The sequence below is a fragment of the Taudactylus pleione genome, unplaced genomic scaffold, assembly GCF_031769625.1.
Source record: "Taudactylus pleione unplaced genomic scaffold, aTauple2 ptg000007l, whole genome shotgun sequence".
Taxonomy (NCBI): domain Eukaryota; kingdom Metazoa; phylum Chordata; class Amphibia; order Anura; family Myobatrachidae; genus Taudactylus; species Taudactylus pleione.
The window spans coordinates 22,820,242-22,837,412 of record NW_028284410.1 but is presented as its reverse complement, the minus strand read 5'-3'; the positions used below and the strand labels follow the sequence as shown (position 1 = coordinate 22,837,412).

The 17,171-nt window shown below is 40.9% G+C and overlaps 1 protein-coding gene across 7 annotated transcripts in view; it reads left to right on the top strand.

Moving 5' to 3' along the window:
* Positions 1-2,110: 2,110 nt before the first annotated feature.
* The window catches only part of SRRM1 (serine and arginine repetitive matrix 1), an 81,460-nt gene continuing 66,399 nt past the window's right edge, over positions 2,111-17,171 (top strand). For 2 of the 7 annotated variants that reach the window (XM_088462540.1, XM_088462539.1), the window contains exons 1-6: positions 2,111-2,223; positions 7,988-8,077; positions 12,011-12,133; positions 13,862-14,032; positions 15,261-15,364; positions 15,491-15,691. In XM_088462540.1, coding sequence (XP_088318666.1) covers positions 2,203-2,223; positions 7,988-8,077; positions 12,011-12,133; positions 13,862-14,032; positions 15,261-15,364; positions 15,491-15,691 — 710 coding nt within the window. In that variant the 5' untranslated portion in view covers positions 2,111-2,202. Of the gene's footprint in view, positions 2,224-7,987; positions 8,078-12,010; positions 12,134-12,373; positions 12,502-13,191; positions 14,033-15,260; positions 15,365-15,490; positions 15,692-17,171 lie in introns of those variants that run through there. The other 5 variants (XM_088462536.1, XM_088462538.1, XM_088462537.1 and 2 more) reach the window with 4 other exon arrangements.

Sequence of the window (17,171 nt, the reverse complement as noted above, 5' to 3'; positions counted from 1 at the left end):
ACTGTGCTGAATCAAGCCCCTGGTCCATATTTTCCGACTTTTGGGCAGCCGAGTTGGCAGTGCAGGGGGCATGGCGCGGAGAAGTCTGCGGTGCTGAGGGTGTGATAACATAATTGCATTATAATGGCCCCACCACCACTACTATACAAGGCTGCAATCACTTGCATTGTGATCCGGGAGATAAGGAAAGTATTACCTGCAACCACACCTGCTCCGTTTCTATCCCTCTATTCCAAGTAATACCCCTTTTACACCGGAGCTAAAACCCGGGTTTTTAAAGGGTTAACCCGGGCAGCTCCCTGGTGTAAAAGGGGAGAGGGTTGGATCGCCGGGTCGAGTGACCCGGCAATCCAACCCAGGTAACTAGCAGGGTTTCACACGGGCGTAGCCCGTGAAACTCTGCTGTGAGAACAGCGCACTCCGGGTAACGATGACCTGGAGTGCGCTGCTAGCCGGCCGATTGGTCCGGCTTCAGTGGCGCTTGGAGATGACATCTCCAAGCGACCACTTTCAGTCCGGAAAAGCCGGGTCTATGCAGACCCGACTCCGGTGTGAGCGGCGCCGACTCGGGAATATCCCAAGTCGACGCCGGCAAAATTCCGGGTCTGATCCGGATAGGAACTTTGTTCCAACTCCGGGTCAGACCCAGAATTTAGGTGGAAAAGGGGTATTACAGTGATGACCTATCCAAAAAATCACCTTCCCCTGGCTTCTCTTATTGCAGGGTGTATAAAATTAGTGTATATATATATATATATCTATACGTAGTGCGCCCAAGACGGCTGCCTCATGTGGTACCTTTGTGGGTAGAATATATAACCCATAGAAGTTATTTCCCAAAGTGTCTGCACCAACCCTGCAATATACTTATTGCGCTCTCTGGGTTTCGGTTGATTTTAATTATCTCGGTGTGGTTTTCTATTATTTGCAACACCAAATCCTTGTACAATGTACCATGTTTTCTGATGTCTATAAAGCGACTTTAAATCCTATGGGAGAAAAGCGCTTTATTTTTATTATTATATGTATATATTTAATGACATACAGGGGTATTCAATATGAAAGGTTAACTTCCCTGGCGAAGTTAACGTTTCATATCGGAGTTTTTTTCTGCGTAAAGGTATGGTGCGCACTCCCGCTTATCCCCGTATTCAAAATAAAATTAACGAAAACGAGAAACTCTGAAGTTGGATTTGCGTAAAGTTACGAATTTTTCCTTAAAATAATTGTAAGACCCCCCTAAAGTTGTAAAAACATGGGGGAACACTATGGGTACCCCCGGTTTAGCCTTTAATTGAAAGTCGGGGATTTAAATAGCCGCAGCAGGTGGTTTTTTTCCGACATTGAAGAAGTGATGCAGAAGATCACTTAGGTTATTTTTTTTCGTTTTTTTAAGTGGTCCCATCAAATTTGGGGTACATGAAAATGGGTACTAGCATATTTTTAAGTCCCTAAAGTCAGTTTTTAAAAATTCTGCATTTGTGCACCTGCCGCTATGATTCTATTCTAGAAAACACCTGCCGCATACTTGCAGAATAGCCCTGAACCTATTTCCCTATTGTTTAACAATTTTTTCCCTTTTTTTTTTTTTTGCACCCCAATTTGTAAATTAATTTTTTGGGGTGTCCCTATTTTTTTTTTTTTACTTTTTTTGACACAGTTCTTTGTTAAATGTCAATCTCAGGGGTGCAGGCTATTTTGTTTAAGCCTGCACCCCTAAACCCCAATTCTGCACTTTTTTTCGACACCTATTCAATGGTGAAAAGTTATCACCGTTTTTCATCAAAGACTTTTCAAAACTGCGATAAGTCTATGAAATTGAATACGGTGTAAAACTAAAACCAGTGATATTAACGCAAACAACGATGTTATCGCACCCATATTGAATACCCCTAATAGAATCATATTAAAAGCTATTATTTACACAAGATTATTCACAGGACTGTCCCAGGAGTGAAAACATAGGTAAGTAGCAGTAGGTATATGCACAGAGTGAGTGAGACAAAATGAGTAGACCTTAGCGCGCGGCGCCGCCGTCGCACTGACTGTCAGGCCCACCGCCCGGAACTGTCGTCACGTGTCGCCTTTCTTCCATCTCACCACGTGACCACAGTTACTCTACTCCGCCCTCTCTCTCAGAGCGCGCAGTGGCTTGTGGGTAGCGGGGAACTGAGCTGCGTTAGGAGGCGAGGACGAGGCAAGATGGATGCGGGCTTCTTCCGCGTAAGTAACGGGGCCGGGGGTACTGGGGGCAGTGTACGTAGAGTGGGACAAGGGGGTCGTTAGATACCTGTGGCGGGGATCCTGGCCGAGTGGAGGGTGTCCCGCCTGCGAGAGGCGCGATCCGGGGCCACCGCTAGAAGGCCTTGGCCTGTACCGGAGCAGACACCTGAGATGGCTCTCCCTGTGCTGCCCGCACGCCCCCAACTGTGTCTCCGCAGCCTGTGCGCCGCTGCCTGCTGTCCCGGGTCGTTACCGCGCTGTTGGTGCTGAGTGTTGGGATCAGACATTACCAGCAGGCGGGGATCCGGCGCCTGGACAGCGGCTCCTGTCTCCACCGCATCGGTGCTGGTGTTACACGGCGGTGGCTGCCTGCTGTGAGGCAGCGATGATAAGTAGGTGACGCTATGTTACACGGGCGTCTGCTGACTGTCTGTCTCGGTAAGTATGTGTAGCCATGTCAGACGTGCACAGCAGCGGGGGAAGTCTCTGCTGCAGCACATGGTACTGTGTGTTGTAGGCAGAAGGTCTGATCGCAATACTCTTTTCTTCCTAATTTTGGATGCAACATACCAGCCCTTGCCCTTCACACAATCCTGTGCTGATACACAGGGATACTATCACTTATGTGGCCTGCAGCTGCTCGAAGCTATTCTCAGCACATGGGACAAGCTGGTTCTCAGTAGCAGATTGTATTAGTTGTTAGGCCCAACTTGCTGTAACTGGTGTATCTGCTTATGTGGTGTGATGTACAATTTTACTCTGTTTTTATGTCCTCCCATTTTTTTAGTGCATGTCTTCACAAGGATATTCCACCCCGTTTATTAAGTGCCAGGGAAGGATTATATTGCTGATTTTTAGCACCAGTGGGTTGCATTGCCTTTATGCCCATTTTTTTGGTTGCCAGGACTTTTTCCCATCCTGATAGCTATCTGATTTTTAACAGAGCTTCTCCTCTGCAAAGGAAAAGCAATTGTTGTACATGGTTAGTAATGTTAGCAAAGAACTTTGGCACAATAAGGGCACTTTGGATGGAATTCAATTGTTTCCTGCCCCCATTGCGCCCGACGGAGCTATTCAATTGTTGCTCCGGCGCGATCAGCTGCCAGCGCTCCATTCGGCGAAAACTGACCTGTTTGGGCACCCAAACGGCACTTTTTCGCGATCGCACCCAGAACTTTGGTCGGGGTTAGCCAATTTATGCGGCTAAACCCTACCACTTTGTGCACAATCAGCGTGAATAGCTGTAACAATTGAATAGCGACCCGCGATCTCCTGTCACTTTAGACGGGAGTTCTGGGGCGCGAAAACAATTGAATTCCGCCCTTTGAGCCAAGTTACCCGCAGCAACGATATTACAGTGATGAAGTTTTGAGATTTAAAGCAGCCATCTAAAAAAAAAACACCAACTTTTGGAAAAAAATAAAAAATAAAATTGTCACTCTAAATCCTGGCTACATAACCGAAATCACTGCTGCTGGCAACTTGAAGGCTATTACATTTAAGCATTTGTATATACAAATTATACAGTGTATACAAAGGGGCCCATTTATTGGCTTGGATACGGCATCCCCACAGTCAGAATCCCAACAGATTTCTGTAAGTGTTATAACCCTAATCCTCCTATCCCGCAAGCCTAAGCCTTCCCCTGACTCTAAAACTTACCGCCGCAATCTGTTGGGATTCTGATAGTCGGGATGCCGCTGTCGGTATTGTGATTGTCGGGATGCTGACTACATCACAATTTACTAATGATCACATACTTCAATGCGATCTGAGCGCAATATTTGCGCCCATGGTTTCATTGCAGTATTCTATAATAGTTCCTGAATGTATAAACTAGCACACTCAGGGATAGGGGTTATGAAATCTGAGTGAACTGACCGCATCATCCATTAAGACCACATGCACCGTCTGATAACCACGCATGTACCACGACCATTGTCACAGAGGGTGCCTTAAGAACCTTCTCCCGGTAAATATTTGGAAGTATAGCCCATAGACAACAGCAGCACAACACCATCATCAGATGTGGGGGCCAAACTCCTGAATGCTTTGCATTCTGCAGCATGGTTAATCTGACAGCTTCACAACCCCCATAGAAACCTATGGGGAACGCTCAATGAATATGGTCTGTTCCCCGGTGAGTTGTTTTCTAAGGGGGGAGACATTTCCTGGTGTACACAGTTTTGAGCAGCTGAATAATTAGATACCTTTATGTGAACGTATCTTACCTTTGTTAGGTGAGCTCCTGGATAGAATACTTTTGCATCAACTGAAAGTTTACATTGAAATAATACTGTTTGTTTCATTCCCTGAGAACTATGAATGTCGATTAGGAGTGACACCAGAATTAGACAAGAGTGAAATGTACTTTCTACATAGAACGCTTTTTGAATCATTTATTGTATGAAATAATAAAGGGTCTTTACTTTAACACCAGTTACCAATATATGGTGTATAGGCATGAGCTACACGTGTGTTAAATGATGATAAAACTTTATTTGCAGTCTTAATTTGCAGCATCTCAACCAGTGTTGTAGGTCACCCATGAACTTGTACTAATGGACTATTGTCTGTACCAATTTTTTATTTTTTTTTTTGTCAAAGAAAAGTTGAGTTCTTTGGAGGATTGTGCATTAAGTTCAGTGATGTGTGGTCAGGTGAGGCAGAGCCTTTCCTGTAATACTTCAGTATACTCCAGAGTTTTGACTATAAAAATAAGAAAAATTTAAATAAAATATTATAAGTATCTTCTTTTGTAGTATTCTAATTTTATAGTCAAAACTCTGGAGTAAAAAGTGTATGGCAGGTGAGGCACTGCCTCCCCTGTCTTCCTTTTCCACACATCCCTGATCAAAACGCACTATATATTGCTGCACCTCTGTATATTACCCACATGAGCCCTCGAGTTTATATTATCTGTAAATGAGGCTCTGATAATAGCCAGTACCTCCCCAGCCATTCACCGCACATCACTGATTAAGTTAGTATCCATGCTTGGTAATTTTATATAGTCAATACATATATGTACTTATTGGGTGATTATGGCATGACCCCCAAATAAAACTTTTGGATTTATTAACAGTATGAAAAAATGTTAAAAGATTTTTTTTAAAATTACGGCTTTCTTAGAAAATCCCAATTTTTTTTTTTTTTTATTGAAATATACTGCTGTTATATATCAGATGAAAACCCATAAAAAGGTTTAAAATGAGACATTGCCCAACTCTAGCTAAATTAAGTGAGTTGCAAAAGCAATTTGAATACTGTTAATAGCAAATATGTCATTAAAAAATGGCAGCTTTAAAGGCATATATCTTCAAAACCAGTGTACTTATCAGCCTAAAGTTGCATACACACGTAAAGATTTTCTGTCCAACCAGTTGATTGGTTGGAATGGAAATCTGGTAACGTATGGGAGTAACTGTCCATCAATTTGCTCCTAAATGCCAGAAAACAAATGAAAATGGTCATCAGACAAGTTTGTTAAATGTTTGCTCTAAACAATTTGTTCAAACAACAGTTTTTGTCCGTTTCCCGGCATTTGGGAGCAAATTGTTGATTGTCATTTGGCATGAAAATCTGGTAACATATGAAAGCAACCAATCAACTAGTTGGATGGTTGGACAGAAAATCTTTGTGTGTATGCAGCTTTAGATTTTGAATTTATCTTAACACCCAGGGAATTAATTAATATACGAAATTTCATTACAATCTGAAACGGTCAGGTTGAAACCCTGTTGATTTGGTTTGGAATGACCCCCTATGAACAAATACTGCAGATAGCTCATCGCTGTATAGATAGCTTTGGTGACTGGTGTTAATATTTTTATTTTGTATAAAGGATGGTAACTGACAAAATATAATTTTTCTTTACAGGTTGAGTCTCCCATATCCAAATATTGTGTAATACGGAATTATTTTAGCATGACTGAGATAGTAAAAACCTTTAATTTTTTTATGGTTAAATGTACACAAACTTTTTGTAAGGCGCAAATTATTAAAAATAAAGTATAAAATTACTTTCAGGCTGTGTGTATAAAGTGTATGTGAAACATAAATGAATTTAATTTCTGTGCACAAACTGCTTGATTCACAAAATTATTGAAAATATTGTATAAAATGATCTGCAGGCTGTGTGTATAAGGTGTATATAACACATAAATGGATTCTGTGTGTATATTTGGGTCCCATTCCCAAGATATTTCATTCTGATATGCAAATTTTCCAAAATACGGAATATTCCGTTCTCCAAAATACCCCTGGTCCCAAGCATTTTGGATATGGGAGACTCAACCTGTATTAGATGTTATGTACTGTGACTGATATTTTTTGTCCGCTAACTACTTTTGGGTTTTAATGTGAGATATATAAATAGATATGTAGATGATATCTATATATTATATCTACACACCCACCCTACCCTTTTAAATTAGTCTTGATACATAAATTATTAATTTAACCAATAGATGTAGCTGGTCAACTTGTTTTCTTGATTTGATCTACTATGTACCTGTAGAAGAGTAATCTTGAAGTGTTTATTGATTGCAGTTCTCTGCTTATTTTCAGACCACACTGCTTTGTCCGCACTCTTAGTGGTCTTAAACTTCCAAATACAAATGGTTTTTGTGTTGGGCATTTCAAAACTACTGACCATCAGAAGTTAAGTTAAGGCTCAATTAACCTCAGGACTTACTGCACTGCTGCAGCTCTGCCCTGAGCTATTTAATTACTGCCACTACTCCATGTGGGACACCACAGAGAGTTATTTTAATGTGTATTTGCACTAAGTTCACCCTATGGGGTTTACCACTAGGGCCATCTTAATGTATGGGCACACTGGGCATCTGCCCTGGGCCCCAAGATCCCGGGAGCCTTCAGGCGTGGCCAGGTTGAGCCAGGGGGCATCTATATGAAGTTTGCAGCTGCTCTCTATTGGGCAGCCAGTTGAAGCAGGCAGAGATTGATTCATGCTCTGAATGTGAATTACACAGTGGCCAGGCAGCATTCTCTACCTGTCTTCCAGCCTGCGGCCACAGAGCCGGATTGGCAGGGGGCACAGGTAACAAGTCCCTCTGGGACACCATCTCAGAGGGCCAACAAACTTTAATCACAGCTGCAGTGCAGAGTAGGAACTGCCCTGCGATCTGGAGAAGAGGGATATGGAGTCTGTAAACTTCGCTTTATATCATGTTTTTATATAATTACACATTGTTTTTGTTGAAAGTACCAATACATACAAAAGGTTTAATTTTATTGACCGTTCACAGTAGTATTCTCATGATTGGGTGTGTAGGGGCCCAAGTGTATTGCTTTGCCCAGGGTCTAAAATGCTGTTAAGACCGCCCTACTTACAGCGCAGTGTAATTCCATAGCTCTGGGCACTTAACTCGGGAGATATGAGTTAACACGAGTTAGCTGCGGGTTTACTGCGCCTGGAAATTGGTAAGTAATTTAATCTGTCCAATGTATGCACAGGACTGCACACAATCCTCTCCCAAAGTGCTATTCATCACCTTCAAGTACAAGTAGCTATTTTGCTAGAAAATGTATGTCATTAATGGAACATAATGGACATGGACTTGCATTAATATAAAATGTAAAATTCACCTTTTTGATCAAATATTTGTGCTCGTGCAGCACAGACCATCCCCATTTATAACACTGCTCAACTGTACTGAAGTCTAATTGGTTTTAACACCATTCTCCAATGTGGAAAAGAGATTGTGTGATGTGGAAATTAAAATAAAAATCTGATCTACAGGGCACCAGTGCAGAGCAGGATAATCGATTCAGCAACAAACAGAAGAAGCTTTTGAAGCAGCTGAAATTTGCAGAATGTCTAGAAAAAAAGGTAGGTTGGAATGTGTTAAACAAAGATGAACTCTTGCTATTTCTGAATCCAATTATAATGCTGATCTGAGGTGCCCCCAATACTACAGTTTTATATTCAAAAAGGCATCTAGCAACAAGTTTGCAATAATTTGACAAAATGTGGTATTTAATTTTCACTCTTTCAAATTGTACTTCTTTCTGGGAGTCTATACACCCTCCTCGCCAGTGTCCGTCTCCACTGGTAATGCAGGGTGCATGTTGCAGATTTAAAATCAGGCAGGGCACAACGCCCTGCTAAAACAGGCTAGCAGGAAGACTAAAAATGTATTTGCTATTCTCTGGATTCAATAGAGAATGCTATATAAAAACATTTGTACGTAAATTGTAGTACTTAGTACTAGCGGTTGTCCCAATGGTTGCCCATGTTTTTTTTTCTTTTCTTCCTGTGCCTGCCTCCTCACTGTTTCTAGTCTGCTTATCATTTTTCTCCTGTTTCTTTACTTTGAACTCCATTACTCCTCTGCGGGCCAGTATTCAGATGCAACGGCACCACCAAAACAGTCACCAGCAAAGCGTCATCTGTCTTAACCTGCGCTATGCGCGTGCTCTGGGCAGGTAGTCAGTAACAGCGGCCATTGTTAGTAGTAGTGGCTGTGTTGGATAGTTGTGTTTATGCAGCGGACCAGTGTGGGTTTTTTTTTCTTTTAATTATTAAAACGCAGCAGCAGGTGCACACAGGGTCTGCCATCTAAGTTTGCAATGGCCTCCTTTTTTTTTTATCAGTTATTTTAGATAAGGCTGTATATGCTGTGTGCAGTATTTCATATCCATAGTTTAAAAGTACTAACTATTGGAAAGACCTTTACTCATGAGAAGATATGATAAAATACTTAATTTAAAAAAAAAAAAAAAAAAAAATTCTTCAGTGGCTATAAATGTTACTCCTCTACTTAGTGGCCTGCTTGAAATTACCTTTTTTGCAAGTGACAGTAAAATAAAAAAAAATACTGTCAGTTGACTTCCTCTTCTGTTGGGGGACACTGGAACAATCACATAGACAGTGATTACAGTGATTTGTCCTGTCTCTGGTGCATGTGTGACAAATGGAAAAGTACTAGTGCCTCTGCTAATGGATTGGCCTATTTGACTTTTACCTGTTCTAAATACGGGACCATCTCGAGCAGATTCTCTTTGCCAGTCCTATCCTACTGCTACCTATCAGCCGTATTTGCCTCTGGATGGAAGCACTGACGTAGTGAAACCTGCATTGGGTAAGAATTTAATTACAGCAATAACTAATATTTAATTAGTTGCCCTTCTGTCCTACCTGAGAGAAATTGACAACCTGTCGGTAGACACGTGGACACAGGCTTAAAATCTGTAGGAATTCTAGAGGCGGATATCCACTAGCCGATTTAACAGAGCGATTGAACGATAACGTTCAGTTTCTCGTTAATCGGGCACAAATCGTTCATGAAAATGTCGGAAACTACCAGCGATGCTCCCGCTGGTCGTTTCCGACATCATCACCCAAACATGCCGGTCAATCTGCCGATAACGACAGATTGACCATGTTCGGGGATGACGGAGGGTGCCTACACTGAACGACTAATCGTTCAGTGTAGGAACTGCTGGGGATGGGGAACGACAGTACAATTACGATGTCTTAATCGTACTGTCTTACCTGTGTCGCGTAGTGGATACACACCTTTATTTTTAATTATCTTTTTGCCCCTTTCCTCAGGAGGTTCGGGTAAAATGGAAATCCCTGCTAAAGCCACAACAGCAATGCTTTCTAAAACAACTATACCTTTGTTTAAATGTTTCTTCTTTAAAGGATCGTTCAGTTAGCAATGCTAATCCATCCTTGAGTCCATATTGGTAGCAGCTATAATGTCTCATACCCATGCTTGCTACAGCTTGGGTCAATAAAGCTATTCTCCCTTGGTAAGAGCTACAGTTCGATGCTACCCAGGCTGATAGATCGATGTTTAGACTATTGACTTGGCATGTATTCAGGATGCATCCGAATACACTGCAAACGCTGCCTTGTATGCAATTTTAATTTACCCTAGTATTTCTGCTGCTTCCATTGGAGTCCAGTGTATCAGGCAACTGTTCTCTTTTGGAAAAGATTGTTAATCAGGCAAAGGGAGAATTAAGCTTCTTTTTCCTGCTAATGCTCCTAAATCTAGGTGTCCTAGATTTCCTACATCTTGTTTTATAGTATGGCAAGAGTTTTGTTTTCAAAGGCATGCTCCCTGTCTCATGTTCAGGACAAGAGAAAAGGAGGAGCGACCTGGTTTACAAAGAAACAGATCACAAAACCCACAGATAAAAAGTCCTCATGATGGGCACTTTGCCCACCAGGGATTGCCTGTGGTAGGCACCCATCTTCTCTTGAAGCAGGGTTTCATTTCAACAACAACACGTGTGAGAAATATTCTAACCTTCTAAAACCAAAGACTTTCCTGTGGACAAGATAAAACAGCAGGCCTTGTAAGAGGCAATTTAATCGTTTTTCAGGAGTTGTTACTCCAGTTTCATCTCAGAGGAGGTTGGGATTTCATTCGTACCTGTTCCTTGTCCAAAACCAGTAGGTACTTTTTGCTTAATTTTCATTTAAAATAGCTCAATGTCCATGTTCAGATGAAATCCTTCATGATGGAGTCGTTGCAACAGTATTTATAGTTACTCTGTATTTAGACAACCTTTTAATTGAGGTAGATTTGTTCTCCCGACTCCTGGTTCATACTCAGATGACTTTTCTGGTGTTAGTCTTGTGGACGGTTCATAAATTATCAGAATTTTATTGTAATTAGTGCTTGGATAATTTTCTATGACTCAGCATGGCATTTTTGTCACTAGAAAAAGATTCAGACATTAAGAAGTCTTGTCAGGACTCTTTGGCTTTTAAACGGTTTTCGGTTTGTTTGGCCATGAGTCTTGGGGAAGATGGTGTCCACATTTGAGGCAGTCTAGATAGCTTTTTTTCACTCAAGATCATTCCAAATGGAGTTTTTGGTTAAATGGAAAAACTCTCTTCAACCTGTGAATTATTCAGTTTGTCCCCTGTGACAAGAATGTCCTGCAGCCACGATAGAAAAGACCATTTCAGCAGAGGTTGTCCATTTTCATTTTTTTACTGGACAATTGTGACTAATGCTAGTCTTGGGGGACTGATACAACAATGTACCCTTCAAGGACTTTGGTCGGGACAGGAATTGGTTAAGATCACTTATGCTCTTTTCACATATACATCAAACGCGCATCGTCCCAGGATTTTGGTATGTGTGAAAAGAAACAACCCAGGATGAAGTCCCCTGGTCCTCAACCCTGCTCTTTACCAGGGTCAGACTGATACCCAGGAATTTGCAGAGTTGATAGACCCAGTAATTTCCAAGATCTTAAGTCTGAAAGGTTTATTGTTCTTTACTGGTAAACTGTTTAAAATTCTGTTTAAGGATAAACCTGATAAAGATGCAATCTGACAATTTTACTGATGTACCATATGTCGATCCTCGGGGAATTAAAGCAATCGGCTGCACTTCTAGACAAGCATTTAATGCAATTTAAAAAAAAATGGTGTTCATATTGTTTTTCAAATTAAGGCTTATTTACACATTTCTCATAATCTTCTAGATCAGTGGTTCTCAAACTTGGTCCTCACTGACCCCACACAAGTAACATTTTCCAGTTCACCCAGCAGGTACACTGGTATATTCATTACTCATTGACACATTTTAAAAGAACCACAGGTGGAGCCAATTATTTTACTTGTGATTCTGTGAGGAGACCTGGAAAACATGCACTGTTTGGGATCCTGAGGACTGAGTTTGAGAACCACTAGTTTATCTGATGTGAATGGATCCATCCAATCACGGTTATTCCCTATAGTCTCTGAATAGTATAGTTCCTTGTGAAATGTTTTTTTTTTATATTTATTTTATAGGTGGATATGGTAAAAGTAAATCTAGAAGTAATCAAGCCCTGGATTACCAAGCGTGTAACGGAAATATTGGGGTTTGAAGACGATGTGGTTATTGACTTCATTTTCAACCAGCTGGAAGTGAAGGTATTCCTCATTGAAGGGTTTAAATATTGCTGTTTTATTTCTTTGTGAAAAGCAACACTTGACTCTAGTGTATACATTGTGCAAACTTGCAAATCTTTTAGAACAAGTGTTGATGGATTAAGTTTAGCTGACGGTACATGCTATTCAGACTGCAGTTCAGGAAGAAGTTATTGTTTTGCTGTGTGACATGATCGGTTAGATGGCAGTTTTCTAATGATGATGTGATTTATGATTTAAAAGGCCTGAACCAAAATGGAAGTTATTCCTTGCGTGTGAAGTATAGCACCATCAACTAATTAGGGCACAGCAGAGTGAGTGTCCATTGTCGCTCTGACCCAACTCTTGATGATGCAGTGTGTGTTCTGGAGGTGAGTTGTGTTATGGTGGATGAGCAAAAACAAAAAGCAGTGAAAAAAATATGTACAATTAAAACAAAACAAAAAAAACCCTCTTTAGGAGATGTTTTTGCATAAATGCAAGCTGTCATGTTGAGTGATGTAATGTGTGGAGAGGGTTATGTATTTAGATCAGATATAAGCTGTCTTTTTATCGAATAGACTATTGTTTGTCCACTATTAAATATTGTCTCCACAGAATAGTGCTGTTTTCATAGTACTACTTCAATCCTTACTCCCGCCTGAACATTTAATCATCAATTCACATTTTAAGTGCTTTCCCAGAATGTGGCCAGTTCTGCTTTAGGTACTTCAGGTAGAAGGTGGCTTCCCTTCCTTACACACTTCACCATTAACAAAAAAAAGCTGTTGGTCCAGGCATCTGTTGGACACTTGTATACTTTGTTCTTCAAGCTAAGCACACCACTTGCATTTTAATATCGGTGAGATACATGCATCTTCCTCAATATATATAGTAGTATTAGGCTGCAAGTATTTAAGTAGATTCCTGTATTTAAAGAAAGTGGATGGGTAGAAGAAATTACATTTAAGTAACTTTTATACTTGTGTTAACTTGAAGCATGAGTTTAATGAGTAGTTCTTTGATTACCTTTTATTTGTGGCTGTGTACTCATTATTGCTTGTTCATTTTTTGCAATTTAGATAAATGATATAACATTAAACTCAAGGTGGTTGAGTTGCTGTAGGCAGTCGGAAGCAAGCCCAAGCGAACACCTTTCTCTCCAGGGGAACTTGGAGATACCCAAAACCTCCCCCAAGGTTCCAAGAAGAGACTGAAGACTGCTGGAATCTGTACTTTGTGCTGTTGCTCTGTGCTTGTCTTACGGAGACCTATTGCTTGACTATGCACATAATGTGTCACACTGCCCAGTAATGTCAACAACTTAACCTTTTAAGCCTTTGTGGACCATACATTTTTTTCCACATGTTATCTACCAGTGTAGTCAATGGACTGTATACTTTGCAGGGACATGCATGAAATACCTCTAGCCTACAAAGTGTATAGTAAGTTATTGTTCTAGTGATAAGTACTATTTCTTAATGCGCATGTAGAGTAGACTCTGAAATGACAGAGGAGTAGAATGCATCTCTGCGAAAATCTTGGCAACTCCACAAAGGATTAACAGGCTGTTTGCTAAGGCAAGATATTAGGTCTTTAGCGAAATGTAACCTGCAATGTCTGAGGGACAGTTAAATTGTCTCCCACAACTGTATAAACTAGTTTTATATAATCTGCTATATAAGGAAAACACACTCCCTGGACTTTCCTTTTCAGTACTCACCTGTAAAAATCTTCCTGTTTCTATTTCAGAACCCAGATTCCAAAATGATGCAGATTAACCTGACAGGCTTTCTAAATGGCAAGAATGCCCGGGAATTTATGGGCGAGTTATGGCCACTTCTTTTGAGTGCTCAGGAAAATATTGCTGGTATCCCAACAGCGTTCCTTGAACTAAAGAAAGAAGAAATAAAGCAGAGACAGGTATGTGTAGTTAGGATGTGATTGGGTCAAAGAGCCTTAAGGTGGCCATACACTGTGCAATGCACCGTTTAGGGCGACTGCCGATCCGTCGACAGACGGATCATGCTGTCACCGCCGGCAATCACGCGGTCCCTGCGGGCCGCACGATATGCCGGCTTTCCCCTCCTTTATCTGAATGGGATCGTACATCGCATCCCAGATCAGATGGTTTTGCAGGAAGACCTGGGGATGCGATGTATGACCCCGCAGCACAATATCGGGCACGATATCGTACCCCTACACAGCACAATATAGCACCTATATCGTGCCGATCCGTCAGATCGGCGCGTATTTCGTGCCGTGTATATGGGGCCTTTACGGTCTCCTGGGATCTTAGCATCTGATCTTAGTAAATATTTAAAATGTGAAAGGGCCCCAAGGAAGTGCTCGCTATCCTGAGCGTAAATTCCATGGAAACAGTCCTGCAGTATTGCTGCAGGAATCAGCAGGGCTCCAACGGTAATGTTTTGCCTCCCGGAACTCCCAGTTGTTGACACGGGTAGGCGTAAACCCATAGAAATGATTATGGAGAGTGAATGGTGAAGTGCATTTGGTTGTCTTAATAAGCAGAATGACATCAGTAGCGTGGGAAAGTACAGAACATTCATCACCATCTGAAAGAAGAGCATGGGCATTGCACTGACCTCTACCTAGAGATCTTGGTACATTTCCACCTCTCTTTTGGGGAGTGGTGGAATTAAATTGTTGGTCCTCACTTAATCTGGTAGTGTTTGATTACAGTGTACCAATCACCTGTATACATATTGGTGGCATTATTGATTCATGAGACACTTTATGATCATGTATCAGTTGTGTTACAAGTTCCCAAAGAATTTATAGACTGAATTTTGAATCTGCCCACAAAATCTCCGCCTCCACTCTGTCTAGGTTTCTGTTGACCATTTTATCAGAGTCTGGGGTTTATGTACTAAGCTGTGGAGAGAGAGATCGTACCAACCAGTCAGCTCCTAACTAAAACGCTGAAGTTACAGGAGCTGATTGGTTGGTACTTTATCTTTCTCCAAGGGTTGATACATCTCCTCTGTGTTTACAAGTACTTTGATTACAGTTATATCACATATTGGTAAAACTGAAGACAGAAATTAGTGGCATATCTTCTAAATGCTTACAACTGTTGGCACCTTTTTGGTGATTTTTATTCTACCCCCCCATCCACCTCCCGTTTCAGATTGAACAAGAGAAGTTGTCATCTCTGAAAAAACAAGATGATGACAAAGATAGAAGGGACAAAGAAGACAGAGACAAAAGAGATCGATCCAGAAGTCCACGAAGGTACTTGGCGGTTTTCGGTTTCCCTGGTTGTAGTCTGAATCCAGTTGTGTAGTTGCTAAAATTACTTTCTGCTTTCAGTGAGAATTTTCAACTTTTAATATATTCATTGGCTTTTGTTTATTCTAGGCGCAAATCCAGGTCATCCTCACCACGGAGGAGATCTCCAGGCAGAAGAGAGAGGAAGAGAAGCCACTCTCATTCACCCCGACACAAGACAAAAAGTCCTAGTCCTTCTCCAGTTTTTGAGAAGGAAGAGCCTGAGATACAAGAACCTGAGCCGTCTCTTAAAGTGAAAGAACCATCTGTACAAGAGGCAACGTCAACTAGGTGATTACAGCACTACTTTGGATCCAAATATGTTTGGCATATCAAAGCCAAGCAAGTATCCTAAAATAGTTTTACGCACAGTTGTTCCTTGAAACTTAGTGATATAGCATTTTATTTTTCTGCTTAAAAAATGAATGTAATGCATGTTGCCATATTAAAAAAAACTATTTAATCCAGTTGGGCTTTCACTTTGAGCATACGTTTATTATCCAAGAGCTGACATGTTAACTATAGTTTTACAGTAGTAAGGGGTGTTACAGCACTAAAACAATCTAGATGTATAGTGCAGCTTGATCTTAAAAGTAGTATGGTTTAATCATAGTAAAATTGTATTAACATATATTTAGTCAGTACAAATAGAAAAAAAAGCACGTACCGTAAGCAGAAGTATAAAAACAGTAATAACGGCTGGATAACGAGATTAATAAACCACCAAAATGGACAATGCTGATTGGTATGCAAATAGCCTCTTGTTCGCTGAGGTAGTGCCCCTCAGAAGCAAGTGCGAGTAGTTCTGTGGAGTTGGTGAATTAGCTGTAAATGCAGGTCACTTAATCAAGCTGCACTTTATAGCTGTAATGAGCTCAACTGTAAGGAGGCAATCCTTTAAAATATATATATATATATATATATATATATATGTGTGTGTGTGTGCATGCGGCATGTGATGTAAACATTGACCACGGCAGTCGGACCGTCAGCTGTGGGGTATTGTGGGAGATTTAGCTTATTGTGATGAGTATTTACATTAATCACCGCAGGGATCTTAATACGTCGCAGGGAGGTCACTATCATGTGATCTGACTACGGAAATAGGGATAACATGGCTCCAGAATGGATTGAAGGAAAAATAAAAATGTTTACAATTAAATAATGGTACAACTCAATACCAAATGCATTTTGAATGTCCTAAAAAAAGACATTGTTGTCCAACAGTTGCAAATTGAATAAACCCAGTGGTAGAAGAAAATATTATATAGAATACTCCGGCAGTCATGGTGGCAACAGACTGTGCACTCAAAAATATTGTTTAAGTCAGGACATTTTCAGCTGAAGTACAAGTCTGCGCATCTAAATCCACACTTCAATTAGCGGCGATATTATCGCGCCCGAGAATTTCGCAGATTTTTCGGTGATATCGCGATTTTTCATGTAAAAATGGAGAAAACGTTTCTCCATTTTAAAAGAGGGGGGGAAATGTACAAAATCCCTATTTTTGTGGTAAAAATGTGGGGTTTTCTTACAGAACCCTTTGGACAGCCCCCCTAATGATGCTTTAATGATTCTCCCCCTTCCCACCCCCCCATAAATTGCATACTTTGGCAAAAAACGACCACCGAAATTTCGGTACATTTTTGCCCCAAGTGTTTTAAACATCGCACGGGGCTGGCGCAGGTGTTTCTGGTTTTTTTTTTAGCAGTTTTAAAAAACCACCTGCTCCAGCCACGTGCGATGTTTGAAACATTTGGCGCATCTTTAT